We start from the raw sequence: 27359 nt of genomic DNA, 5'->3' as shown, positions 1-27359 counted from the left end.
CTAGGATAAAACCAAAGAGATTCATTCCTAGACACATCATAGTCAAACTTTGAAAGATAAAGAGAATCTTTAAAGTGAGAAAAGGGCTCATTGCATGCAAAGATCCCCAATAAGAAGAACAATTGTGTTTTCATTAGAAATCATGGATTCCTAAAAGGCAGTGGGATGGCATATACACAGTGCTGAAAGGAAAAAAAAATCAATTAAACCTTTCATTGGGTTGACTCAAAGTTGATGTTACAGAAAAACCTGACTGAACTTGGGCCAACCCAATATGCCTGTCAAAACTATCCTTCAAAAATGAAGGAGAAATGAGATGATCCCCCAGAACAAAAAGTGATTAATTTGTCATCTGTAGAACTGCCTACAACAAGTGCTAGTGGGTCTTTCAAGCTGAAATGAAGGAACACTAGATTCAAATCTGTATTTAGAAAATAATAAAGAACATGAGTAAAGTCACTACCTGCGTTGACTTAGCAATGGCCAAACTGGTCCCTAGAAAAAGGAGATCTTCAGACAATCACTTACTTTAAGATGGCAAAGATAAAGCCACACTGCTCCCTTCTTTCATTCAGTACATAATTTCTGAATAGATTAATGAGGTGAGATCTGTTCTAAATCTACTTAAGTAAATAAACAGATATAGTGAATGAATGAATTAGTAGGGTTAATATTAATCAACAGGAGTTACAAATTAAAACCATAGTGAGATACCCTTACATTTCCACCAGAATAGTTAATATTAAATGAGTAGGCAATACAGTGTTGGCAAGGATGTGAAGCAACTGGAATTCTTATTGTTAATGTAAAATAGTAAATGCACTTGGGAAAACTATTTGTTACAGCTGTTTAGCAAAATGTATGCCTCTCTTATGACCCATCGTATTTCTCCAGGATACATATACAACAGTAGAAGTTATAAACTTAAGAAAATCACACCAAAAGACTTTACAAAATATACATAGCAGCACTATTTATACTGATAGCCCAAAGTTGAAAATAAATCCAAATGTCCATCATCAGGGGAATAGATAATGTAATATATTCATGTGATAAGATACTATTCAGCAAAGAACAAATTGCTGATACAACATGGTTGAATCTCATAAGTACTATGCTTTTCATAAAAATCCAGACACAAATGAATTTATAATGTGTTTTCATTTATATGAAGTTCAAAAGTAGATAAAACCGATCTATGTAGTAGTTAAAACAATGGTTATCATAGGGCTTGTGAAGCTTGTAAAGTTGCTCAGTCGTGTCCGACTCTTTGCTACCCTGCAGAGTATAGCCCACCAGGCTCCTCTGTCCATGGGATTTTCCAGGCAAGAATACTGGAGTGGGTTGCCATTTCCTTCTCCAGGGGCTCTTCCTAACCCAGGGATCGAACCCAGGTCTCCCACATTGCAGGCATATGCTTTAACCTCTGAGCCACCAGGGAAGCTCATCATAGGGCTAGTACTGCGATGTAACACAAAGAAGCCAGTTTGGAGTCTGGAAGTGTTCTTTATCTTATTCTGGATGGTGGTTACGTGGACATATTCATAAAAATTTAAGTTAAACACCTTATAAAAGTTATTGTTCTTGAAGTCCTGCTTGTACTTGTGAAAGATAATAATTTAAGACTTTGAAGAAATATATATATCCTTCTTGTTCTTTCAGTGTTATTTAAATAGAGATAAATAATACTATACAATTCAATCACTGTGTAAGAAAATTCCAACTACAGTTTCATTACTTCTAACTGCTAAAAGCCTGAAATTAAAATAGAACATATTAAAACAATTTACATATACCTAATTCTAATGATGAATCTGCTGATTACCCTATTTGCTTTTAGGTAATAATTAAATAAGGGATTCCCAGGTGGCTCAATAGTAAAGAATCCACCTAACAATGCAGAAGACATGGGTTCCATCTCTGGTTCAGGAAGATCTCCTAGAGAAGGAAATGGCAACCCATTCCAATAATCTTGCCAAGGAAATTCCTTGGACAGAGGAGCCTGGCAGGCTAGAGTCCATGGGATCATAAAGAATCAGCAACGACTTAGCAACTGAGCATGCTTGCTTGCAATAATTAAATATTTTATTCCTGAAGTCCAGAATAGACTAAGGGCAGTTACTAGCAACCTTTAACCAACTTGGGTCTGTTATTTCATGCTGGAGGAACACAGCAGAATGAACAAGTGAGGGAACTTTCAATAAATGAAGTGCCAGTGTTTTTACAACTACTTGTGAGCCATAAAAAAGAAATGAAATGTGTTCGTTTTGAAGAATGCAAGTCTGGCCAAACACCACGATGTTGCTACACAGAGAAAACAACCTGAGACAAAACCACAACAGAGCTGCTTTCATCCCAGAATGTCAAGGAACTGAAGAATAAGGCCTGAGATGTGACCAGGAACAGTGGAGAGGAAGGGTAATCAGGGGAGGGGAGAGATTTTTTTATTTCTTGACCTTGTGCTAACTGTTAATCTAAACCTAAAAATGCACTGTTAATCTAAACCTAAAAATGCTGCTTTTATCTGAAGAATCAGAAATGGATTTATTCAATAAATACGTATTGACCTCTTATTGTGTGCCTAGGACTATTATAGGCAGTTTATGTATAGTAACAAAAGAGACAAAAATTCCTGTCCTTATGGAACATGTATTCTCTGGGTGGAGGATAGCCCAGGAAGGCATACACACATTATCATGTTGCAGTGAGCTTACATTAGATACCTACGTTTCTTGCTTAGCCTCAACTAAACATACATTATGGGACCTCTGGTTTAATGCTGCTATCAAAGCCTCATTACCCCTTCTAATGAGACTTTGCTCAGTACTTCAGTAGTAAAATATTGTTATGTGTGAATCAAGATTGATCTGTCCTGATAAATGATAAATAAGAAATAGACCCAAATCATATGGGAATTTAGGACAGTGGCATATCTTTCACAAAGGAATAATGGTATTGGATCCTAAAGTCAATGTAGCTAAGAGCTGAAATTAATAAAAGAGGGAAAAATAGTAGAAAGAATAAAAACCAAAGTCGGTATTTGAGATGATCAAAGGGTAAACCCTTTGCAGTATTGATAAAAGCCGAAGAGAGCAAATACATATCACATAAAGGATGAGAAAGGGCATATAATCACAGATAGAAAAGAATTGTGTGAGAATGCTACATGGAAGGACTTTTGTAATAACTTGAAAGCCTAGAGACAATAGCTGATTTTTCAGGATAGATGGAGAACTTAAATAGGTTGATTAGCTTCAAAGAGATTTAAAATGTGACTAAGAGATAGCATAAAAACATTGTGAATTATCAAGGACTGAATTATTTCTAACTTTTAGAAAACAGATGAACCCAAGCCTGTTTAAATTAATTTAGGTCATAGAGAAAAAATTGGAAAACTCCCCAGTTCATTTTATGAAACCATGATTTAATGACAGAACCCAACAGAAGTTACAGAGAAGAAAACCTGACACCAATTATCTTATACACATTGATGCCAAAATCATAAATATTAGTAAACAAAATTCAGCAGTGTATCAAGACTGATAAGCAACTATCATCAAATAGTTTTCATTTCAAAAATGAAAGAATGGTTCCTATCAGAAAATCTATTAAATCACTACATCAATAAAGAGAAAACCATATGATCATAGCATTCAATGCTGAAAAAGCTCTTGGCAAAATTCAGTTGTCATTCATTAAAAAAAACTTAAAGAATAGAAAAATCTACTTAAATTTCACCTAAATGTTTTTACTGAGCACCTACCGTGTGCCAGGTAATGTTTTACATGCTGGCATTGTATTTGCATGCTAAGCTGCTTCAGTCATGTCCAACTGTACTACCTTATGGACTGAAGCCCACCAGACTTCTCTGTCTGTGGGATTCTCCAGGTAAGAATACTGGAGTGGGTTGCTATCCCTTCTCCAGAGGATCTTCCTGAGCCAGGGATAAAACCCACGTCTCTTATGTCTCCTGTGTTGGCAGGCGGGTTCTTTACCACTAGTGCTACCAAAGTTCTACATGCTGGGGTTATAGCAGTTAACAAAACAAAATAACAAATCCTTTTTTTCATGGAACTTAAATTAGCATTTGGGAGTTAACCATAAATAAATAGACAAGTTGAATGTCTCTTTTGTCAGGTAATAATAAGTGCTAGGGGCTTCTCTGGTGGCTCAGATGGGAAAGAATCCACCTGCCATGTGGGAAACCTGGATTTGATCCCTGAGTGGAGAAGATCCTCTAGAGGAGGGCATGGCAACTCCCTCCAGTATTCTGGCCTGGAGAATCCCCATGCACAGACGAATCTGGCAGGCTGCAGTCCATGGGGTCACAAAGAGTCGAACGTGACTGAGCGACTAAACAGAGCACAATAAATGCTAAAGAGAGAAAGCAGAAAATAAGTAGTTGCCAAGACCTGGGGTGTAGGAATAGAAGGAAGTCTTCATCAGTAAGGTGACAATTTGAGCAGAGCCCTGAGGGAAAGCAAGAGCCAGTGAACGATACACAAAAATTCCTGCCTTCGTGAGAGGAGGCACCAAAAATCTATACTAATTTTTAAAAAAAGTAGTATAATAGGAAGTTATAAACACAGAAAAAAGAAAGATCAGAAGAATGAAGGGGACCGTGACCTAAGAGATTTTGAGGGGCAGGTTGTATTAGTAGTTAAATAGAGTGGTCAGGGTATGCCTCATTGAGAAGGTGAGATCTGAGGAAAGTCTTGAAGAAAGTGAGGTACTTAGCTAAGTGGATATCTGGGGAGTGTTCCAGGCAGAGGAAACAGCCTCTGTAAAGATGCCAGTGAGGAGATGCGTGGCCTAGGCAAGCAATTGCAAAAAGGTCAATGGGGCTGAAACAGGATAGATACGGGAGTATGTAAAAGTCAGCTTATTTTTTGTAGGGCCTTGCAGACCATCATAAGAACTATTTAAAAGTTAGTTTAAGAGAGACTTTCCTGGTGGTCCTGTAGCTAGGACTCCATGCTGCCAGTGCAGGGATCTGGGATTATATCCCTGGTCAGGGAACTAGTTCCCACATGCCACAACTAAGACCTCAGGCAGCCAAATAAATGATAAATATGTTTTAAAGTTAGTTTAATAATTTTAATAAGGCAGACACCCTTATAACTATCACCATATCATGAAAGTGGAGTATGTTAGTCCAGAAGCCTTTCCATGTACCCTAACTCAAATATGCTCTTTCCCCACCAGACTGTCCACTACTCCGGCACTTTTATAGAAATCACCTTCTTATGTTCCTTTATAGTTTTATCACCCAAATATGCATCTCTATATATTATAGTCTCACTCATTAAAAATAATTTAATGTGTCTTTTAAGTTTCTTTTAATCTAAAGGTTCAGGGAGTTCTCTGGTTGTTCAGTGGTTAGGACTCTGTGCTTTCACTGCGGTGGCCCGGGTTCAGTCCCTGGTCAGGGAACTAAGAGCCTGCAAGTGGTGTGGCATGCCAAAAACATTCTTTACCGTACATTTTATTTTTTGAAGAGCTTGAGTCATTTAGCCTGTAAAGTTAATAATCTGAATTTTGATAATTGCAACATTTTTTCAGTCAAACTGCTGATTGTTCAATATATTCTTATTTTTTTTATGGTACTGTGGTTTATCATTTTGTTTATTTATTTTTGGCTGTGCTGGGTCTTCGCTGATGCTCAGGCTTTGCTCTCATTGCAGTGCGTGGGCTGCTCACTGTGCTGGCTTCTCGTTGCAGAGCACAGGCTCTACGCGAGGGCTCAATAGTTGTGGTGCACAGGCTTAGTTGCTCCACGGCGTGTGGGATCTTCCTGGGCCAGGAATAGAACCTATGTCTTCAGCATTGGCAGGCACATTCTTTAGTGCTGAGCTACCAGGAAAGCCCCAACATATTCTTCTGATTCTGTACTTTGTGCAGATTGGCAGCTGAATCCAAAGGCTCAAGATTTGTAGAAATCTGATTTGGCAAGGCTGTCATTATGTATAGTTTTCTTTCTTTTTGTAATTTTAGCAACCATTGGTCTTCAGTGCCTGGATTCATCAATTTTTTGTATCTTGCAAAATTTTTGTATTCCAATTCAGATTTCTATTTATTAATTGGAAAAATTTTATAACAAGATACCTTCTTGTATCTTTGATTTGGTTTTCCAGGGTTACAGTTCACATAGGAAAAAAGCATGGTAAATACTTGATTCTTATTCTTTTTTTTTCCAAAACAGATTGTTTAATGTACATTCTTAGCATCCTATTTTTTATTTTTATCTTTTTGGTCACACTGTGTGACATGTAGGAACTTAGTCAGGTATCAAACCAGTGCCCCCTGCACTTGGAGCATGGAGTCTTAAACCCTGGACCACCAGGAAGTCCCTAATTCTTATTCTTAATTTGCTATTTTTAAGGTAATGAGTTTGGTTCCTTGGTGTGTCTTCTCGAGAGACCAATTTAGTGATTTCAATCTATTGCAATTATTATTTTTATTGAAGTTCAAATTGTCCCATCTCTGGCCACTAGAAACTTCTTCAGATTGGTGTCTGTGTACTTTTGCCATGACCATAATAATGTCTAATAACTTCCTTGCTCTCTGGCATGATGAGATATTACAGGCTCAGCTCAGATCTGGAATCATTTTTTCAATATGTCCTAGTTTCCTTTGACAGAAAATGGTGTTTCAGAACTTCTGCCTGGTCAGGATATTTGAATCCTCTGTCATACCTCTAGTTATTTTAATCTGAAACTCATTTTATAGTACAGAGATTGGCAAACTTGCTTGCTACCTGTTTTTGAATGACCTGTTAGCAATAATGGTATTTTGTGTTCATGTTCAGTCACTCAGTCATGTCTAATTCTTTGTGGCCCTGTGGACTCTAGCCTGACAAACTTCTTCTGTCCATGGAATTTTCCAGGCAAGAATACTGAAACCCATTGCCATTTCCTACTTCCAAGGATCTTCCCGACTCAGGGATTGAACCCTTGTAGGTGAATTCTTTACCACTGTGCCACTTGGGAATCCCCAGTAATGATATTTACTAAGTTAAAAGGTTGTAATTTTTTTTTTAAAGGAGGATGTACAACAGAGAATGTGGCTTGAAAGTCTAAAACATTTGCTGTCTAGTCTTTTACAGGGAAAGTTTGGTTTGCCAACTTATGCTCTAGTAGATTCTTCAGAAGAAGAATCTGTCCATGGAAACAACATTCCCTGAGTCCTTAATTTTGATAACAGCTTCTCTGTGCCCTTTATACCTGAAAGTCAGTTTTGCTGGATATAAAATTCTTGGCTCAATTTTCTTCTATGTGAATGTTAAATAGATTGCTCCATTTTCTTCTGGTAACAAGTGTTGATGTTGAAAAACCTGATAATCTAATTTTGATTCTTATTCTTTATTTGTAACTTTAATTTTACTGGAACATGTCTTGATACTCATCATTAAAAAGCAGATATTCTCAGATAGACCATGTACATTGTCAATCATGTAGTTAAATTTTTTTTAAAGAGTGTCTTCTTTGAATTTTGGTTTTTAGTATTTCTTAACTTTCATTTTCTACTTCCTATTATTCATATGCTGAGTTCCATTTTGTTCTTTATTTGACCTTCATAATTTGATCACTTTGTCTTGAATTTTATCTCTTCATTAATTTTTTATTTTTTAGTATTTCTTCTATTTCCAGTTTTTAAAATTTAAAATTGGAAAACATTTAAGTCTTTTGAAAGCATTATTCTATTTCACTTGTAATATCTTTTAAGAGTATCTATTATATTTATTTTTCCTTCAAGATTAGTCTTCAGTTATGAAATAATCTTTTTTCATTTCTGATTTTCCCGAGTTCTGTCACTTCATTTCTAAGTGAGTTTGTATACTTATGATTTATGTTGTTCTTTCCTATCTTATATCATTTTTAAAATGTCTTTTAGCTCTTTAAAAATAATGTTATGAGGTGTGTATATATACACACACACACTGAGTTTGTATACTTATGATTTATGTTGTTCTTTCCTATCTTATATCATTTTTTAAATGTCTTTTAGCTCTTTAAAAATAATGTTATGAGCTGTGTATATACACACACACACACATACACACACATATATATAAATGGCTGAGTCCCTTTGCTGTCCACCTGAAACTGTTAGAACATTGTTAATCAGGTATACTCCAATACAAAATAAAAAGTTTTTAAAAATGCAAAAAATGTCATGTTTACACTAAGAAAGAACTAAGTAAGTTACAGACTTCCGTGGTGGTCCAGTGGCTAAGGCACCATACTCCCATTGCACGGGGACCAGGATTCAATCCCTGGTCAGGGAACTAGATCCCACATGCTGCAGCTAAGACCTGGCACAACCAAGTAAATCTTTTTTAAAAAATAAAATAGTAAGTTACAGTTTTAATATTTTGTGGCCTTGTCTTTCTGACTGCTTTTCCTTATCCATAGGGCTGTTATTTCCTTTTTTCCTTACAATAAAAAAAACCTTGAGATTTGGTCTTGTATTTTCTTATTGTTCATTTGTACATAAAAATACTTTTCTTAAACTTTTAGAAGGAGTAATGGTTCAGGATATCTTTATCAATTGCACAGATCACCCTCTTCTCATTTTTTGGTAAAGTATTAAATAATATGATGGGTTGCTTTACTGAGATTCCTGGCTCTGTATCCCTCTGTCAAACGTATCTGAACTTGCTCACTCCTTTGTCTCCGTCCCTATTCTAATTCTTCTCCAGAAGTTTCCCTACAGTGTGGTGCCCCATCTTGGATAGGAGCTTTGGCTGGTTGGTTTTAAGAATTCATTTTTCCCATCCTACTGATCCCTTTCTCAACTTATGAGAGCCTCTTGCTCTCATCTTTTGGTTTGGGTGAAACTGCTTCCACTTTAGTGTTTTCAGACTGGTCTGTTCTGGTTTTCAGAGTACAGCTGTCTTTCATATGCCATGTTGCTTCCCTCTCTTTCCTCCCACAGAAACATTCCTTCTGTGCAGGTATTATGGCTGTGCTGGCTGTTTCCACACTTGAATTTGGGTGTTTGTGGGGCTACTTTGTCATCTACTTTTGTTTTAAATGTTGGTTATGGGGTTTTGGTTTTGCTATCTGGTTTCTTCGTGTTTAGGGAATATTTGGCAAGATGAAACAATATTCTGTGGTTTCTCAGATTCCCTCTCATTTTCGGGATGTGGATTCGAAATACTTGACATTGGGCAGGGGGAACGGGTGAAGTTCGCAGGATTTTGAGTAGAGGAGTGACAAGATCTGCCTTGTATTTTTAAAGGCTCTGTCTGCTTGTGTAATGAGAATAGACCACAGAGACATAAAGGAAGAAGCAGGGAGACTATTAGAAGAATATGATAGAAATCCAGGCAAGAGACAGTGTTGGCTTGAATTGGGAGTAGCAGTGACATTAATGAGAAGTGATCATATTTGATACATTTTGAAGGATAGTTGACAAGCTTTTCTGGTGAAGTGGATGTGGAGTATGAGAGAAAGAGAGTAGTCAAAAGACAATTCCACTTTACTTTGTTTTATCCTGCACAGCCAGAAGAATAAAGCTGCTTTTAACTGAGATGGGGAGGGCTGTGGGCATAGTAGATTTCGAGGTAAGAGTAGGAGTTCAGTTTGGACTGTGTTGAACTTGAGATAATTATTAGACTTTGAAGTGAATCTTCGTGATCCTGTGCATCCCACTATTACATGGGCTTAAAAAAGAAAGATGGTTTATCATAGAAAATGGGAAGATGCTGAGAAGTCAGATGAGAATGTATTAATAAAAGTCACACTTAATCATATCTCATTGTGAGCATTTTACTGTGCTTCTATGCATATATGTAAAACACACATATATTAATTTTAACACATTTTTACAAAATTGAATTTCTGTTGTGTACACATTTAAAAATCCACTTTCACAAGACATAACCTGAACAATTTCTAAGAGTGAAATAGACTTTGAAAACATGACTTTTAATGGTGTTTCATCTTTTTACTCTAATAAGTCTAGCTGTGTGGATTATGTTTTACCCGTTCTGTTTTGCATGTCCATTCCAGCCCTGATGCTTTAGTCCAGAGGATTTGGTTTCCTCTAGTAGTTGCTGCATATCATAATTCAGACCTGTGGTTTGGCAGCCTGCCTAGCTGTAGTGTTTAACTAAGATGCGTGGAAGCTCCATGCTTTTAAAATGAGTGTCTTGGAGAATAATGTTCACCTCAGTCGTTCAAGACTTTGGCACTGTCTCCATTCCCCGAGGAAGAGTGCCTTTCGCTGTGAATGCTGCAGAGTAAGGGAGCCTGGACGGTTAAGACTCCTGCTTCAAGCTCCTTACCTGCAGATTCACAGATATCTTGCCTTGCTTTGCAGTGCTGTGCCTGGGATATGGGTGTTGAAATAGATATGATTCATAGATATCTTGCCTTACCCTTGCAGTGCTGTGCCTGGGATGTGGGTGTTGAAATATATATGATTCATAGATATCTTGCCTTACCCTTGCAGTGCTGTGCCTGGGATGTGGGTGTTGAAATATATATCTATCAGGCTCTGTTTTATGGTCCCTGTGAGACTAGAGGATATGGGAGTGAGGACTAATTTATACTCAGGTACTCTTCAGGCCTAAGTGTTAGTTAACTTCTGGAAGAACTGAAGGAGTAAAGGAGATTGGGTGAACTCCATCCTGCCTGCAGATTGTTGTCTGGAGAAGAAAATTCGATTCTCTGGAGGAATTTCATAGCTCTCAAATAACTGTTTTCTTTTTACAAATATTTATTTATGTTTTTATTTATTTGTGCTTGGCTGCTCTGGGTCTGTCATTGCTGTACGCAGGCTTTCTCTAGTTGCAGCAAGCAGGGGCTACTCTCTAGGTGCGGTGTGTGGGCTTCTCCTTGCTGTGGTTTCTCTTGTTACAGAGCACAGAGTCTAGACAACGGGCTTAGTTGGAATCTTCCCAAACCTGGGATTGAACCCCAGTCCCCGACGTTGGCAGGCAGATTCTTAATCACTGGACCACCAAGGAAGTCCTAACTGTATCCTTTTGAACAGAGAATGACAAACTTCTTCTGTAAAGGACCAGACATTTTTTACTTTATAGGCCATATAATTTCTCTCGTAACTGTTCAGCTTTGATGTCAGCACAAAAGCAGCCATAGATAGTATAGAAGCAAGTGGATGTGGCTTTGTCCCAATAACACTTTTGTTCGTAAAACAAGAAGCAGGCCAGATTTGGGTCATAGTTCGCCAGTCTGTGCTGCTGAGCAGTGTGTTACAAACTGCGTCTCTACCTGCTAGTGGCCATTATCTCCAGTCTCTGAGAATGAGAGTTTTCATAGATCACAAAGCTAGAGCACACAGGCCCAACTTCAGGTCTGGCTTCTTACCGTTACATCTTGGTGCCTCTTAGAAAAAAGGCAGACTAAATACCTAAAAACCATGGGAAGAAAGAAAAAAATGAGCCAAAAGGGATGATTTGGAACTACAAAGCAATTCTCTGAGTTTAAGAGTGGGAAGTTTGTGTGGCTCCCCAACCGGCAGTGACCTCCTGGAGGATTGGGATCACACTTTCTCTTGTTTTTCAATTTATTTTCTATCTTATTTTTCCCTATCCTACTCATCACACAACAAATGTCTTTCTTGAATCTGATAAGTAGAAAGTAAACAGTATGTTTCTTTCCTCCTCTCTCTCCCTCTCCACCCAAAAGCTGCTCCAAATACACCCTGAGCTCTCCTTATGTGTCGCTCTCTAATGTACCAGGCTCTTAAGTGTGTGAAAGTTGATACGGTCCTTCTTGAGAAAGGCTATCACCTAAGATCACCACCCACCACAGACCCTCCCTGCCCTTAAGATACAGTTTTAGATTGGGGTTGATGAATTTTTTCTTCGAAGGGCTAGATAATAAATATTTTAAGTCTGGGGAATCGTATGGTCTTTTTTTTTCTTTTTTTTTTTAATGTTTGGCTGTGCTGGGTCCTCATTACCACGCACAGGCTTTCTCTAGTTGAGATGAGACAAGCCGGGGCTACTCTGTAGTTGCGGTGTGCGAGCTTTTCCTTTCGGTGCGTCTCTTGTTGCAGAGCGCAGGCGCAGTGATTGTGCCTCCTGGGCTCTAGAGCGCTGACTCGGTACTTGTGGTGCACGGCACAACTATTAGTAGCAGCAGTTGTCTCGCAGCATGTAGAATCATCTTGGACCAGGGATCAAACCCGTGTCCCCTGTATTGGCAGGCAGATTCTGAACCACTAGACCATGACAGGGAAGTCCAACCACAGGGTCTTTACCTCAACTACTCAACTCTGCCGTTGTGGCACAGAAGCAGCCGTGGACAGTATGTAAACAAATGTGTGTGGCTATATTCTAGTAAAACTTTAGAAATTTGAATTCCATATGATTTTCACATGTTATAAAATATTCTTTTGATTTTTTAAAAAAGCATTTAAAATATAAAGCCCTTCTTAGCTTGAAGGACAGATAAAAATAGGCAGTAGGATTGGATTTGGGCTGTGACCCATAGATTGCTGACATTTGCCCTAGCTATTGGTAATTTATGCTGACCCGTGTCCCACTCCAGGAGAAGAATGGCCTAGTTCTGTTGTCTACATTCCCATAATATGATTTCTAACCTCTGACATCACACTTATCATGCTGCATATTAATCATGTATATGTTTATCTCTCTTAAGGGACTCTGAGCTTCTTGAGAGAAGGGCCATGACCTAGTCATGTCATATTTGCATCCTTAATATCTAACACTTGACACGTACTGGGCTCAAAAAATATTTAATTTGGATTTTATGCTCAACAACATAAAATGCCATTACTGCTCCTTTAAAGAGAAACACCTTATCACTGTGCAGGAGGCCTTCCCAAGTTCTTCCCCTTAAGAAGTCCATAGCAACTGCATTCATTACTAATGGAGCTTGTGACTCAGTGGTTACATAACAAAAAGCCTTTTCATTTTAGAATTCTGTCTGTCAGACAGGAGATGGTTAAACTTTATCTGTAAATCATTTATGCAGTCATAATAAATAATGACTTTCACTTTTCTTCTGAATCAGTGCTACAATCTGGATACAAAAATAATAATAGCTGTTTACATACTACATACTACATTTCAGTCTCTTAGTCAGCTCTAGTTTTCCTTTAGACTTTTGGAAACCTGACGACTAAAAAAATTTATGTCTTCTCCTTTGTTCCCTGCAGCTGAAATGAAACTAAGCAATAATACTTAAGCTTTCCCTCTATGTTGTCTATTGATCATTCTATTAATGAATGATAACATTGTACATTCAGTCCTTCAAGTCAAATATGAATTCATCTAGACTCCTTTCTCTCTTCCCCATATCTAATTAGCCACTGTCTTATCAGTTTAAAAAATTGGTGCAGATTTTTTTCTATCCATCTCTATGTCATTTACAGTAGTTGAAGCTTTAATTATTTCTCAGTTCTTTCAGTATATAGTTGAACGTCTTCACTGGTTTTTCTGACTGCAGTTACCTCTTCCTTCAGTCTACTCTTCGAATAGTTATCAATATTGAACGCAGATAAGGATGATCTGGTCTTGTCAGTTCTGTAATAAAATCTTGTCTTGTCAGTTCGGTAACAAAAACCCTTCTATCATTCCCCATCATTTTCAAGATAAAACCAACTTCCCAGTCACAACATACAAGACCCTATCTATGTACGACTTCATTGGTTAACACAGATGTGTTTTAGAATTCAGAAATTTTTGGATTCTAGAAAGGTCGTATCGTATGATGTACGTAACACATAACATTCTCTGTGCATTCTGGGTCAACACTCTGTAATCAAGTACATGTTTCTGCATCAAAGACTGATTGTTTACACCAAGAAAAATAAAGACTATAAATAGATTCTTATCAGTTCAGGTTATGTCTTGCTGCCATATGAGTTACAGGAAAATGTTTAGTTTTGGAAACTTTTTGGATTTCAGAATTTTGCATAAGAGACTGAGGCCCTATATACCCAGTGGTCTCTTGGAACTGGATTGCCTCAGCTGTTTGTTGTTCAGTTGCTGAGTCATGTCTGCCTCTTTGCGACCCCATGGACTGCAGCACGCCAGGCTTCTCTGTCCTGGAGCTTGCTCAAACTCATGTCCATTGAGTCAGTGATGCTATCCAACCATCTCGTCCTCTGTTGTCCCCTTCTCCTCCTGCCTTCAATTCTTTCCCAGCATAGAGAAACCTTGTTTGTGCATTTCTTCTCAGCTCTGTGGTTGATGACATTATGTTGGTAGCTTGAAATTAGCAATAGTGGGAGTATTTACACCATTGCATGTGTATGTGTTCATTGTCACTCAGTTGTGTCCAGCTCTGTGACCCAGTGGACTGTAGCCCACCAGGCTTCTCTGTCCATAGGATTATCCAGAGTGGGTTGGAGTGGGTTGCTAATTCCTTCTTCAGGGGACCTTCCCTACCCAGGGATCCAACCTACGTCTCCTGCTTCTCTTCTCTGGCAGGTGGATTCTTTACCACTGAGCCACCCAGGAAGCCCTTTTTAATAAAACATTGCCCTGCCTTATAGTCTGGTGCAAGGATAAGATAGTTGGAAAAGGAAGCCAGCTACTTAAATGCAGGGAAATTAGGAGGCTTTTGTAGTAATCTGGGTGAGAAATGATGGTGACATGAACTACGGTTAGTGGCAGTAAGACTAGCAGGAGAGCTTTTCCTACTCAAAGATAGAGCCTCCAGCACTTGAATAATTTGGGAGTGATCTTGCTTTCTCCCTGTCCCGTCTGAGATCTTTGGGTTTGCTTTGTAGACAGGTGGTGGTGCCATTTATCAAGATAAGATATACATGAAGAGGAGTAGATTTTGAACAGAAGATGAGGGGTTCAGTTTTGGACCACCTTAGTTTTTGGGTGTGTGCAGGGTATATGGGTAGGGTGACCATATAATGTATCATACACACTTGGACATTTACGGGTGTGAGTGTGATGTGCTGTTCATCATTAAGCTGGGGGCAATTGATATAAATTGGACCTGTCCTAGACATACTAGGATGTTCTTCACTCAGGTAAAAAAATATCAAGAAAATATAGAGATGAAGCCATACAGGGAAATGCATAGAATGAAGAGAGCAGTGGAGCCCTGGAGAAATTTTTGAGAGAAAAAAAAGGTGGCCATCAAGACAGGGAGGAAACGGGTCTAGTGGCTTCACAGAATCCCAGGGAAGAGTCATTTTATTTTCTCTTGTATAATTTTGAAGGAGTGTAGCCCCTTTGAGGGATTCTTTATTAGATAATGTTTATCTTCAGTGAGAGATTGAAAAAGGAAAAGGTTTTTTTTAACCTTTTATTAGAATACTGTGTTTGAATGACTTTTAATGTATTATGATATTAATATAAAATTCTTTTAGGCATTTTTTTGTCACTTTTGTTTGATAGTCACTAGGCCAAAATCTGCTAGTTCAGATCCAATTTAAATACAGATGTCTTTTTATATTATATTTTGCACTGATATTATCAGTTTTTGCTCAAACATAGTATCACTATAGGCTTAAAGTAAATATCTAGGTCGAGTTAGAACACACTTATTTTGTAATAGCAAAGTCATAAGAACACTTTTCTTCCTTAAAAAATAGAGTTCTTTAGGAAATCAACAGAAAAATAAGACATAAGAATCTTTTGCATTGTTAGTGGATAGTGGTTGACTATTTTCCCCCTAACATTTTATTATGAAAAATTTCAAACCTACAAAAAACTGGAAGAATTATATCCACTAGCTACAATTAACATTTTGCTGTATTTACTTTTTCACATAATGTGTACATCTTTCTGTCCCTTTGCTCACCTTTCATCAAGCCATCTTATTTACCTGTGTTTTTTTGATGTATTGCAAGTAAGTTGATAAGCTGTTTTTCTGAGCGTCTTATGTTATTTTTTTCTGAATGTTGTAATCAAAGTGTCAGTAATACATTTTGTGCAGATGTTTTCAGCTGACCCTTTTTCCTATTTCTAGAAATCTGAGACTGCCAATAATTGCTGCCAAATTGAGAATATTTTTAAAAAGTCTAGTAAGTAATGTTAAGCCTGAAAAATGTGCTCTTTTTCAATAGCTTTATAATCCAGAGACTTGTAATTTTTAAAGTCATCAAAATTAATTTCCAGTACAGTTTTTGGTATTCTAAATACATATTTATTCACATTATACTGTTTTCAGAGTGGAGAGATCTACAGACCAAGTCATCAAGCCAGTCAATGTGGGTGCTCTATCAAAATGGGTTGGGAAGATACCACCGGATGTTTTACAAGACATGGCAGTGATTGCACCCATGCTTGCCAAACTTGGATATGACCCGTATGCCAATCCACCTAACTATGGAAAACCTGATCCCAAAATCCTTGAAAACACCAGAAGGGTAAGTGGGAACTTCAAAGTGAATTGAGAAAACTGGGTATGGAATCTGGGTCCGGGAAAGTTTTTCATTTTATTTCTTGCTTTTTTTATGATCAGAAAATTGTTTTAAATTAGAAAAATCCTATTTGTAAAATGCTTCATCGTCAGAAATCTTCCACTGCATTTTAAGTATAACTATGGCTCTTTCCAGGGACTGTGGGGACAATTCTTCAATCTCTTTTTTCCCATTTTCTAAGAATAGTGCTTACTGTTGGAGAGATTTATTCAATTAGCTGATTATCATAAACTAGTCTAAACACCAGAATTGTTAGTGACCTCACTTCTAGTTTCTTTTTTCTCTGAATTTAATGGCTGCTTTACTTTGGTTAGGTGAGGCATGCTTTCTTGGTATTTGAAAACTAAGCATTGACATATGAGAAGAATTATTATAAATAGGTACAATAAACTACCCTCTGATCGAGAGAAAGTTGCTAGTAAAGTATGACTACAACTATATCTTTTAATAAGTTATGCTCATATCTCTATAATCTTATTGGAGAAAAGCTCAAAACTCAAAAAATCTGAATATATACCTTACCTCTATAAGCTGTTTCAAATCAGATCTTAATGTATTCTTTTTTTATTGTGGTAAAATTCAAATCACAAAATTTACCATTTTAACAACTTATAAGTATACAGTTCAGTACATTTGCATTGTTGTACTGCTGTCAGCACCATCCATCTCAAAGACTTCTTTCATCTTTTCAATTTGAAACTACAAACTTATTACACATTCCTGCTTCCTCCAGCCCCTGGCAACCACAATTCTACTTTCAATCTCTAGATTTAGTCTTTTTTGAAACTACAGTTTAAATAAGACAACCATGTTAGCATAAGTCACTGATAGGCTATTTGATTTTCAAGATCAAAATTTCTTGCCTTTTTCTGGTATTCTTTTTTTATGTAGTGTTCTCCCCTCCCCACAGTCTTATATCACCTCTTTATTCTGTCCTTCTTTTGATACTTTTAACTGATTAACATATATTTCATGAGGCTAGTGGATAGTGGTTGACTATTTTCCCCCTAACATTTTATTATGAAAAATTTCAAACATACAAAAAACTGAAACAATTATATCCACTAGCTACAATTAACATTTTTCTGTATTTACTTTTTCACATAATGGGTTTCCATGTGGACTTTTTACTCTTAGATATTACTTTTGTTTTCTTTTTTCAAGTCATTAGTGGCTATTTGGAATGAGCTGTTTTCTTATAAACCATCATATAAGGAGGCAGATTGTTTTAGTTTTAAAATTATCTTTATCCTTTTAATATTTTTCATATATGTAAGCATTATTATAAAATTATAAGCTCAGTTTATAAAATTTATAAAATTAAAAAGATAGGAAAAAATTCACCTATAATGTTACCACCCAGACAAATACCATTGTTAGTATTTTGATGAATTTCCCTTTCTTCTGTACATGTTAAACAAAAGTAAGATTACATAACTTTTAATCTTACTTTTGCACACACAAAATCTTGTTTCCCACCCTTTCTGCTTAATATTCATGAGCATTTTCTCATTGTGCACGTTTTTTAACATAATTTTCATGGTTGTATAAATAAATCATTATATGAACCACTTTAAACTGAAATACAGCAGTAAGTGAATGAATGAATGAAAAGTGAATGAGTGAATGAGGTTTCCCTAGTATATGTAGTATATTCATTTCACTGTTTTTCTTTTGTTGTTTACAGTTTACTCTTCGGCAGGCAGTGCTGCAATGAACATCTTTGCACATACTGCATTTTAGTGGGTTCTTTTTTTAAAGGTTAGAATAATGAGAGTGGAATTAAACTATGTTAGAGTATCTAAAATTTTGAGGTGCATGATATATGTTGATAAAGTTTTTTTAATCTTTTGAACTAGCAGCATAATACAGGTGATTTTATTTTAGATTTTTGCTAATTTTAATAGGTTTCATTGATTAATATAATCGAACATTTCCAGTTATTACCTGCATGTATATATTCTTTTATGAAACTATTTCCTAAGTTTAAAAAAAGTTTTATGTGTGTTAAAGTTTTGTCAATTATGTTCTGCTAAAGACAGTACACAGTCCAGCATCCATTATCATAGTCCTTTTTAATCTCTTGGTGATTGGTAATTCATAGCTTTTGCTTTGTACATACTAAAATGGTTTTTATAAACCAAGGTACATGTATAAATGCTATTTAGAGGTTTCCTAAGCAGTAGACATTATAGTTTTCTTACATGTGAGTTGGCTGGTTAGACTGTTCTTGGCTTGCTTAAGTGGTTAAGTAGGGAAGAATGCTGTGGTTTGAATCCTTGTGACTAGAGAGTTTGTTTCATACACATTTGTGGCTTTTGAAGAGTTTCAAAGTATAGGCTGGAAAAAGCCTCCCTCCCTAACCCTGTCTATCTCTAAAGTAACAAGAAATTTTGGGAGAAAAAAAGATAAAGTGTGAACCAAAGTTGCATTTTTGAGCTTTTTGTGATAAAGCATACAAGCCGACATCCTTGTTTTGTGGAGTTTTTCAAAGCTATATATTTTCAAGGCTTTTTTCTGTAAAAGCTCAGATGTTAATATATCCAGCATTGATGATCATGAAGTTTCATAAAGTAATGCTTAAAAATTGATCTTTGCTTGTCAGCTGTGACATGAGATTGACTCCAGAGAAAGAAGATGGCTGGGGAGATTGTGCCCTTTATTTATGGCATGGGAGTAGGGGAAAAATTCACATTTTGACTGGGAATATAGAATCCAAAGTTCTAGGCCTAAAAATTGTGTTTTTCATACAACTTTGGATAGTCTAGAAGTATTGGTGTCTGAGTCAGTGTATTTTGGAGACATATTGCTCAATTTTGAATAGAAAATCATGTGCTTCATGGCTATTCTGACTCAGATGGTAAACTGGAAATGAAATGCTAACTAATATTCCATGTCCTTTCCCATCACTGAGGTCTCTAATCCCCAAATTGTAGCACATTTCAGTAAATAGCGCCCTCTAGGTTACATTCCAGCAATCTCCCTCCCCATGTTACATTCTAGCAATCTCCCCGACTGCGGGTTTTTAATCTTTTTAGATTTATAGACTTTTGAGATCTGATAAAACTATGGGTCCCTGTCTGAGAAATAAGATAACATATATATAGAGAAAATTTTATTCTATAATTTTAATGGATTCATAGATGTCTCTAAAGCCCATCAGATTAAGAACTTCTGTTTTATAGTCTCCTTGAAAAGCTCATTCACTCGTGTGACTTCGATTACAATCTGTTTGCTGATTATCATAAATCTGTATCTCCTAGGGTCTCTTTCTTGAGCCCCAAACTCATTTTTTTCAGCTGCTTTCTGTATCGTTCCACCTGGTTGTTCACAAGGACTTCAGACTCAATGTCCAAAATGAATTTATTGTCCATACCTGTTCCCTGATAGAAGCTCAACAGATTGTTCTCTAAACTGAGCAAGAATCTAGAATAGGGGCAAGATTAGGCTGTGTTTATTTATATTTGCACTGTCTATGAGCCAGGGAGCAGAGTCCTCAGGACACATGGGTCAAGCCCTAAACAGAGTGGTGACAGACTTGGTTACTAAACCTGAACAGTGAGCTGAAAAGCAAATCCAAGTGTGAATGGAATATCCAGTTGAAAACCAGATTAGATAGTACTAAGGAAGAACAAAGAGTCAAATAGAAGAGCACATATCAGTGTGCAGAACCCACAGAGCAAACCAGAAGGAACTTGAATCTTAAGTTAGGTGGGAGGGAGAGTTGGTTTATATTCCTGAACCAGACAGTAAGGGCACCCAGAGCTGGTGCTCGGTGACATCGTGGAGGGATAGGGTAGGGAGGGCAGAGGGTGGGGCTTCAGGATGGAAGGGACACGTGTATACCTACAGCCAGTTCATATTGATGTATGGCAAATACCATCACAATATTGTAAAGTAATTATCCTCTAATTAAAAAAATTTTTTTTAAAAAAAGGACACACTGAAAAAAAGAGAAGCTACAGCTGTTGGAATCAATGTTCTTGCATTAACAGGACAGCCTGTGATGCACACCTGTGTTTTCAAAAACTTCTGTATGTTTTTCCTGTCTCCATGCATAGCATTTGTTTGTCTAGTGATCAAAGTTAGTTAGGATTACCTAGCTTTGCAGATGACATGTAATTAATTAATCACCAGGCCCCCTTGATTATATATTTGAAAGTATCTTGACTCAGCTCTTATTTAGCTACCTTACTTATTTCAGTTTCTCCTCATTTTTCACATGAATTATGCTTTATTCTCCTTTGTGTATGTGAGTGTATTCATTCTTCTACATTTAAAAAAATATTCAGTGACAATTACTTTTTTAAAAGTTCAAATCTGAATGTATCTGAACACACTATTCCCTTGTGTAAACCTTGAGTAGCTCCACTAGTACTATAGGGTAAAGCCCAGACTTCTTTGAATGGTACTTTTCAACCTAATCTTTGGAAATTTTCTGATGCGCTTTTTATTGTTGGTTTCTAAGTTAATTCCATTGCAATTAGAGAATACACTAGTGTGGTTTCAGTCCTTTGAAATATATTGAAAATTGCTTTGTGGCCAGCATATGTTCTCACATGTCACTTGAGAGGATGTATATTCTGCAATTGTTGCAGAATTCTATAAATATTGATTAGGTCCTGTTGTTTCAGTGTTACTCAGATCTTCTAATTCTTATTGCTTTTGGGGGGGTCTAATTTTATCAGTTTTTGGATAAAGATGTGAATTTGTTCTTTTATTTCTATCAGTTTTGCTTCCTGTGCTTTGAATCTGTATCATTAGGAGCATACCTTTTTATATATTTGTAAGTAATTAGCTCTTACTATGGAGTGTGTCTCATCATCTCTGATGTTTCTCTCTGGAAATCTCCTTTGTCTCATGTAAGCGTAGCCATTTCATTGTTTTTATGCAACCATGTTGAAAATGTCATTATTTCTTCTTCATTATATGAGAATATTTTGCTTGGTGTAAAGTTCTAGACTGACAGGTTTTTTTAGTTTTGTTTGCTTGTTTTACTTTCAGCACTCAGAATATGTTATTTTATTGGTTGTCATTGTTTTTATGGGAAGTCAACTAAAATTCTTATGAATGTAACAGCTTTTTTGTTTGTTTTTTGTTTTTGAGTGCTAAAGTTCAGCAGTTCTGTACTTCTTTGACACATAGTTCACTTGATAGAATTTGTTGTTGTTTAGTTGCTAAGTTGTGTCCAATTCTTTTTGACGGTATAGACTGTAGCCTGCCAGGCTCCTCTGTCCGTAGATTTCCCAGGGAAGAATACTGGAGTGGGTCACCGTTTGCTTCTACAGGGGATGTTTCCAACCCAGGGATTGAATCCGCATATCTTGCATTGGCAGGCAGATTCTTTACCGCTGAGCCACCAGGGAAGCCCTGTTTTTTGTTTTTGACTGCTGTAAGATTTTTCTCTTCAGTTTTTGCCAGTTTGACTAAAAAGTGCCAAATTCACTGATGCTCTTTTTGCCATCTCTCACTTTGGGTTTGATTTGCTTTTAATTAACTTACGTTTGAATTCATTGATCCTTTCTTCTTCTGTGTCCAACCTGCTATTAATCCCATCCAACGCCTTCATTTCAGATAATTTATTTCTCAGAACTAGAATTTCTGTTTCTTTGCTGGAATCCTCCATCTCTTCACTCATTATGTTCATCTTCTCCTCTGAATTCTTTTAACATTTTTATAATTATTTTAAAGTCCTTATACATGGGTCTTTCTTTTGGCTCTTTTTCTTAATTATGAATTATGCTTATTTACTTCTTTGCATGTTTTATGGTTTGTTTCATACTGGACCTTTTGTATAAAAGAAGTAACCTAGATAATATTTTTCCTTTATTTTTCCCAGATAGGGCATATTTTTTCCTCTCTCAGGCAGCTGGGGTATTTGGCTGATCATTCAAATTTCAGTGAGTTAGACTGAGCTGGGTCTGAGCAGCAATTTTAGTCAGTTTACTTCTAGATTTAAATGAAATTATGGAGATTGGATCTTTAGCCCAACCCGCAGTTTCCTGTGTTCTGAGAATGAAAGGCTGATTTCTTTGGCTTTTTAAAAATAGCAGCTGGCAGGGAGTGGGTTGAAGCTTAAATTAATTTGTTTCACCTCTGGATTGCAGCTGCAGCAGGGCCCTGGAATCTAAGGACCACACAAGTTTAGGAGATCTCTCTCCTTTCTAGCTCTGCTTCCTCTGCTGCTTACTCAGCAGAAGTCCCTTGGGTTATAGTTATTACACCAAGAGATTTATTTTTACATCTGCGCCTCTTCTAGATTTGAATTCATCATACCAGTTTACACTGCCACTGAAAGTTCAGCTTCTTTTTGTCTTATCAGCAAAATCTTTCACCTCTGGTAGGCTTGCTTTTCTGCCTGTCTATACGCAGATTAGGCAATTGATTCAAGATAGAAAGAGGCTCTTTGCTCACCTTTGAAGAACTCATCCTTCTCTGGAAGTCATTTAGGCTTCATTGCTTCTTTGCATCCACTGCTCTTTGATGGCTCTAAAGAAAAGTTTATCCGATGTTTTCTTATCGTTTCAATGAGATCTTCTGTTTCATAGCCATAACGGAACTCCTTAGAACAGCATTAAGATTCTTCGTCTGCTGCATTCAGTCTTCCTTTTCAACCTCATCTCTTTTTATCCTTCTAGTCACACCACACTACCTGCCTTTCATTCTCTTGGCACATTTTTATAACCCTGTAACTTGGCACTTGCTCTTCTTGCCTTGATTAACTTGCTTCTCAGTTCACATGACGCCTCTTATGTGCCACAGATTCTTCTACTATTCTTCGTGCCTGCCTTTGCTCTTGCAGTTATAGTATCGTTTATATTATTTACTACTTCTTTTATACTAAGGATTTTTCAGAGGCATGGACCACATATAAATTTTGTATCTTGAGCACTTGAGAGTTAGTAGGTGTTCAGTAAAATGATCGTTATTAAAAGCAAAAATAAACGTTAGACATAGAAAGAAGAATATTTCTTTGACCAAAAATACTGTGTCCTAATGTGAAGTTCTTGTAGGCAACTTTTGAAGTCATAGCCCAGACAATCTGGAAATTAACACACTTCTGAATAATTAATGAGCCAAAGAAAAAAATCACTAGAGATATTAGAAAATATTTTAAACTGAATGACAAAGAAGATACAACATATCAAAATTTGTGTTGATAATTGTTTTATAGTCTTGCATCTGTTCTATCTCAGGGAATGTATCATGTGCACGTGATAAGAATGTGTATTCTGCTTGTGTTGAATGTGGTGTCCTTTAAGTATCAATTAGAAATTAAATCAGCGTTGTTGATAGTGTTTTTCAGAGCCTGTATGACATTACGTAGTTTCATTCATACTGAGCATTGTGCCTGCAGAACCTCCAGGAAGAAATAGTACTGCACTGTTGTGTATGCATTGTTTTATTTCTTGTGATCTGTGATCAATGATATTTGATGTTACTATTGCAATTGTTCTGGGCACCTCAAGCCATGCCCATTTAAGACAATGAACTTAATTGACAAATGTTTTGCGTGTTCTGATTCCTCTACTGATTGGTGATTCCCCCATCTCTCCCCCTCTCCTTGGGCCTCACTATTTCCTGAGACATAGCAATATTGAAATTGGCCAATTTATAGCCCTACAATGGCCTCTAAGTGTTAAGTGAAAGAAAAAGTTTTATACCTCTTACCTTAGATCAGAGCTGGAGATGATTAAGCTTAGTGAAGAGAGCATGTAGAAAGCTGAGACACAGCAAAAGCCAGACTTCTTGGCACCTTCAGTTAGCCAAGTTGTGAATGCAAAGGGCAGGCTCTTGAAGGAAATTAAAAGTGCTCCTCCAGTGAACGCACAAATGTTAAGAAAGCAAACAGCCCAGGTCTCCCACATTGCAGGTGGATTCTTTACCAGCTGAGCTACAAGGGAAGCCCAAAATATTCCTTTCCAAGTATTACTTCTCACTGACAATGTACTTGGTCACCCAAGAGATCTGATAGGAATAGACAGTGAGATTGTTTTTTTCATGCCTGCTAACACAGCATTCATTCTGAAGCACATGGGTCAAGCAATAATTTTGACTTTCGAGTCTTATTTAAGAAGTACCTTCATAATACTGTATCTTAGATAGAAAGCAATTCCTCTGATGGATCTGAGCAAAGGAAATTAAAAACCTCCTAGAAAGGATTCACCATTCTAGATGCTGTTAAGAACATTCATGATTCATGGGAAGAGATCAAAATATCAACATTAACAGGAGTTTAGTAGAAGCTGATTCCAACTGTCATAGATGACTTGAAGGGGTTCAAGACTTCAGTGGAAGAAGTAAGAAGATGTGGTGGAAACAGCAAGAGAACTAGAATTAGAAATAGAACCTGAGGATGCGACTGAATTGCTGTAACCTCATGATAAAACTTTAATTCACGAGGAGGTGCTTCTTCTGGATGAGTAAGAAAAGTGGTTTCTTGAGATGGACTCTACTACTGGTGAAGATGCTATGAAGATTGTTGATATGAAAACAAAGAATTTAGAATATTATATAAATTTAGTAGATAAAGCAGCAGTAGAGTTTGAGAGGATTGATTCCAGTTTTGAAAGAAGTTCTGCTCTGTGGGAAAAGTGCCATCAAACAGTATTGTATGCTACAGACAAATTGTTCATGAAAGGAAGAGTCGGTGCAGCAGACATCATTGTTGTCTTATTCTTAAAAATTGCCAGAGCCACCCTAACCCTGATGGTCAGCAGTCATTAGCATTGAGGCAAGACCCTCTACCAGCAAAATAATTATGATTCACTGGATAGTGTCAACATAACTTTTATAGGCACTGGGACACCAAAAAAATCTGTGTGACTAGCTTTGTTATAATATTTGCTTCATTGTGGTTGTCTAGAACCAAACTCACAGTATCTCCCAGGTGTGCCTGTATTATTTCCTGCTGTTGTTGAATCAATGTAGTGACACTGATAGACATTCAACTTTGCTTTTTTCAAATGTTCATTTTTGGGACTTGAAATCTTAAATAAGTATCAGTGGGCTTCATGTGAATTCTTCATATATTTTTCACTTAATACATTTTGCATTTCAACAAGTGACTGCTGCTGTTTTATCACTAAGTCATATCCAACTCTTTGCGACCCTGTGGTCTGTAGCCTGCCAGACTCCTCTGTGTGTGGGATTTCCCAGGCAAGAATACTGACGTAGGTTGCCATTTGCTTTTCCAGGGGATCTTGACCCAGGGATTGAAAATGCGGCTCATGTTGCATCTCCTGCATCTCAGGTGGATTCTTTACCACTGAGTGACTCGTTCTCCTAAATAGTGACTTGACAGACAAGCGAGCATACAGAGACCTCATCTTGTAGTGAAAGCCTGTTGACCACGCTTTATCACCGAATGAAGACTGTGCAGACAGACCACTGCCAGTTCCTTTCTATTTTCCCACCACTTTTCAACCCAGAGATGCTGCTGCTTTCCAGGGAGACAGTAGGAGTACTCAGAAGCCCTGTGCCTGCCCCTCCGAATTATTTCTTCCTCTTCTTTCCTTCTTTCCACGGATAACTTCTATCCTAAATTCTGCCATCAGGGATTTAATTTTGCTGGCTCTTAAATTTCATATAAATGAAATCATACAGTTTATTTTGAAGAAAGGAAAAAAGCAGTCTTAGACATCAAAAAACTGATCTGAGACAACCTCTAGCCTATGGCTGATTAGAAACTGACCTTTTGTGCTCAACACTAAAATATGATGGTCTTCTCCTGGATATCAGTGATCTCACAGAGCACCAACACAAGGCAGAAGTCCTCTTTAACCACGATGAACTGAGAAAAGATAAGACCACTTTGTAGTAACAATGAAATACCAAATACCCACCTCTTGCTTCTTAACCATAAATAGCTTTATTCTCACTTCTAGTGTTCCTTTCTTTTAGATAAGATTTATTAAGATACCTATTTAGAGAGTAATCCCTGCCTGCTGGCAGCCCCCAGTCCAGAGCAAAACCCTGTTTCCTTGGACTCTACCCCAAATCACCTAACCAAAATCATGAGAGTCCTTTCTGATGCTCTTTTCCTGAGACATCCCACATTTCCATGGTGTGTGTGTTCCCTTGCTTAAAGGAGTAATGAATTCAACATGTTCAACTACAGCTATATTCCTGGTAGTCTTTAGCTGGAGGGTATTGACAGTATTCTTTTGTGTCTGGTTTCTGTCCTTTAACATTCGTGAGTTTTGTGTTGTTGCATTTCACAGTAATTCATTTTTGTTTTTTAATGTGATACAATAGTTGCACAACTGTTTGGACATTTGAGTTGTTTATAGTTGTAGGGATGTTTTAATGTTGATATACAATATCCTTGTACATGTCTTTTGATGAAAATGAGTATGCACTTTTGTTAAGAATATGCCTGCGAGTTACGTTAGGATTTTCCAAGACAGTAGTCTTAAAATTCTTATGCTTCCAAGTGTAGCTGATTATAGCAAAAAGACGGAAAGTAAAACCTATGAAGGGAAAAGGCACATGGGGTAAAAACTCTGGAGGAAACCAGGTGCCATCTTTCAAATGTCCCTCACAGTGGAGTCGCATAGGATTTGCTTCATTCACCCAGCAACATGTGTGACAACACATGTGAATTGTTCCCAGCCAGGGAGCTCACCAGAGCTTTTGAATCCAGGATTTTTACTGGGGGTTGGTCATGTAGGCATGTAGACCCCCCCAGAGAAAAAACAGATGTTCACCATAAATAAATTACTAACATAAACTAGCTGCTCAAACTGGGACAGGCCAGCCCAAGGCCTCAGACATGCAAAAACATTCCTATAGACAGAACACTCTAGGCTCAGATCCCTGGAGCCAGCCAAGAGCAGTCCTGAAAATAGGCCTTTCTTTGGAGTGCAACATTTGAGCAAAATAGCCCTGCTAAGTTAATCTTTTCCATCACAGAATGAATGAACGTATGGGTCAGAGGGCATTTGAATGTGCAGATTTAGGAGATAATGCTA

General features: G+C 37.2%; 1 protein-coding gene across 1 annotated transcript in view; it reads left to right on the top strand.

Annotated features, from left to right (window-relative positions):
- The window catches only part of TPST1 (tyrosylprotein sulfotransferase 1), a 92517-nt gene that overhangs the window by 49181 nt on the left and 15977 nt on the right, over nt 1–27359 (top strand). Inside the window, exon 3 of the mRNA XM_052664047.1 lies at nt 16134–16332. Coding sequence (XP_052520007.1) covers nt 16134–16332 — 199 coding nt within the window. The remainder of the gene's footprint in view (nt 1–16133; nt 16333–27359) is intronic.

The sequence above is a fragment of the Budorcas taxicolor genome, chromosome 2 (assembly GCF_023091745.1).
Source record: "Budorcas taxicolor isolate Tak-1 chromosome 2, Takin1.1, whole genome shotgun sequence".
NCBI classification, from domain to species: domain Eukaryota; kingdom Metazoa; phylum Chordata; class Mammalia; order Artiodactyla; family Bovidae; genus Budorcas; species Budorcas taxicolor.
The sequence above is the reverse complement of the archived record's forward strand: the minus strand, read 5'-3'. Positions and strand labels throughout refer to the sequence as shown.